This window comes from Galeopterus variegatus, unplaced genomic scaffold, assembly GCF_000696425.1.
Source record: "Galeopterus variegatus unplaced genomic scaffold, G_variegatus-3.0.2 Scaffold2430, whole genome shotgun sequence".
Taxonomy (NCBI): Eukaryota; Metazoa; Chordata; class Mammalia; order Dermoptera; family Cynocephalidae; genus Galeopterus; species Galeopterus variegatus.
In genome coordinates this window covers 60,657-61,976 of record NW_007728541.1, presented here as the reverse complement: position 1 = coordinate 61,976, position 1,320 = coordinate 60,657, and the positions used below count along the sequence as shown (strand labels likewise).

General features: G+C 28.1%; 1 protein-coding gene across 1 annotated transcript in view; it reads right to left on the bottom strand.

Annotated features, from left to right (window-relative positions):
* The window catches only part of KIAA1468 (KIAA1468 ortholog), a 145,025-nt gene that overhangs the window by 105,453 nt on the left and 38,252 nt on the right, over nt 1-1,320 (bottom strand). The window contains exon 5 of the mRNA XM_008581669.1: nt 1,022-1,135. Within this exon, the coding sequence (XP_008579891.1) occupies nt 1,022-1,135 (114 nt within the window). The remainder of the gene's footprint in view (nt 1-1,021; nt 1,136-1,320) is intronic.

The following is a 1,320-nucleotide window of genomic DNA, read 5'->3' as shown; positions in this document are numbered from 1 at the left end:
ATTTTTTGATTTCCTGCTTGATTTCTGGCCTCTCAACGTTTCTTACATATTCAAAATTTTTCCTATTCATTATTTAGCTGATCATTTAAAAAAACATGATTAGACTAAACCATAACAATAGTATAACACAGTATAATAGTTGTGTTAACTAAATACTAGTTTAATATCTTTTACTTACTACATGTTCAGTAAAGCTACCATTTAATAAAAAATAACTAGTTATTTATTACATTTAATTTTTGCCAAGTACATTACAATAACTGAGGGAATAACTGAACTGCTATATCCCTTAGAGAACTTCTATTTTTGCTAAAAGATACACGGGAGATTTTTATGGACTGACAGAATGACCTAGATTTAAAATGATGGAGTCCTGATTTCTATATAATAAACTCTTTGGCATTTACTTTTCTAAGGTACAAGATTCAAACTGATTTATTAGCACCAAGATGTCAAACTATTCCAGAGTTTAGAAATGATACTAAAATATGCTATCATTTGTTTGCTTATAAGATTTTACCAAGAAAATAATAATGAAGTTCTAAAATTGGCCCCTATTCAGAAAGATATAGCTTATATTCTCATTCAAAATATTCTCTTAATTACTGTGTTATCTACTTACCTAATATCTTAATTATTATCGTGTTATAAAGGAGGTTTTTGGATAAACTGGATTTATAAGTTTACATTATTCTGTACTACCAAGTAAATGTTTTTAAAGTTAAAAAAATAGCATACTTTAGGAATACATGCAATTATGAGTGAATATATAGTTACTGGGGAGTTGTAAAAAACTACCTGAAAAATCTTTCCACAGAAAGCTACAGGGAACAAAAAAAACCTGTAAACCAATAGAATACTAGACTGGGTAGGCAAAGAATTGTTGTTTTTGGTAACCAGGCTTGCAGAATTTTAATATATGTACATCTTTTAAAAAGTAAATAAACTAGATACAAGAGAAGGTAAATTATAAGTTAAAAAGGAAATAAATCATTGTTTAAAAAAACCAAACTAACTTTACCTGATCATCATTTTCATCCGAAAAGGTTATTGATGTAAGCTTGTAGTTATTCTTCAATAAAAATTCATTGACTAAGAAGTTTAGAGCTCTCTTTTCAAGAGGTTTTATTGGCTCCTGGAAACAAAAGATGGAAAACCATGAGTTTTCTTCCTTCAATACTTGTGCTACCATAGAAGATACTTTTATTTATTTATTTATTTATTTTTTCTGGGCAAGTATGTTCTACTAGATTTTTAATTTTTCTTGCTCAAATAGGTGGACTTTTATTTCGTTAGTCTACCACTTCTTTTCCCCCATCA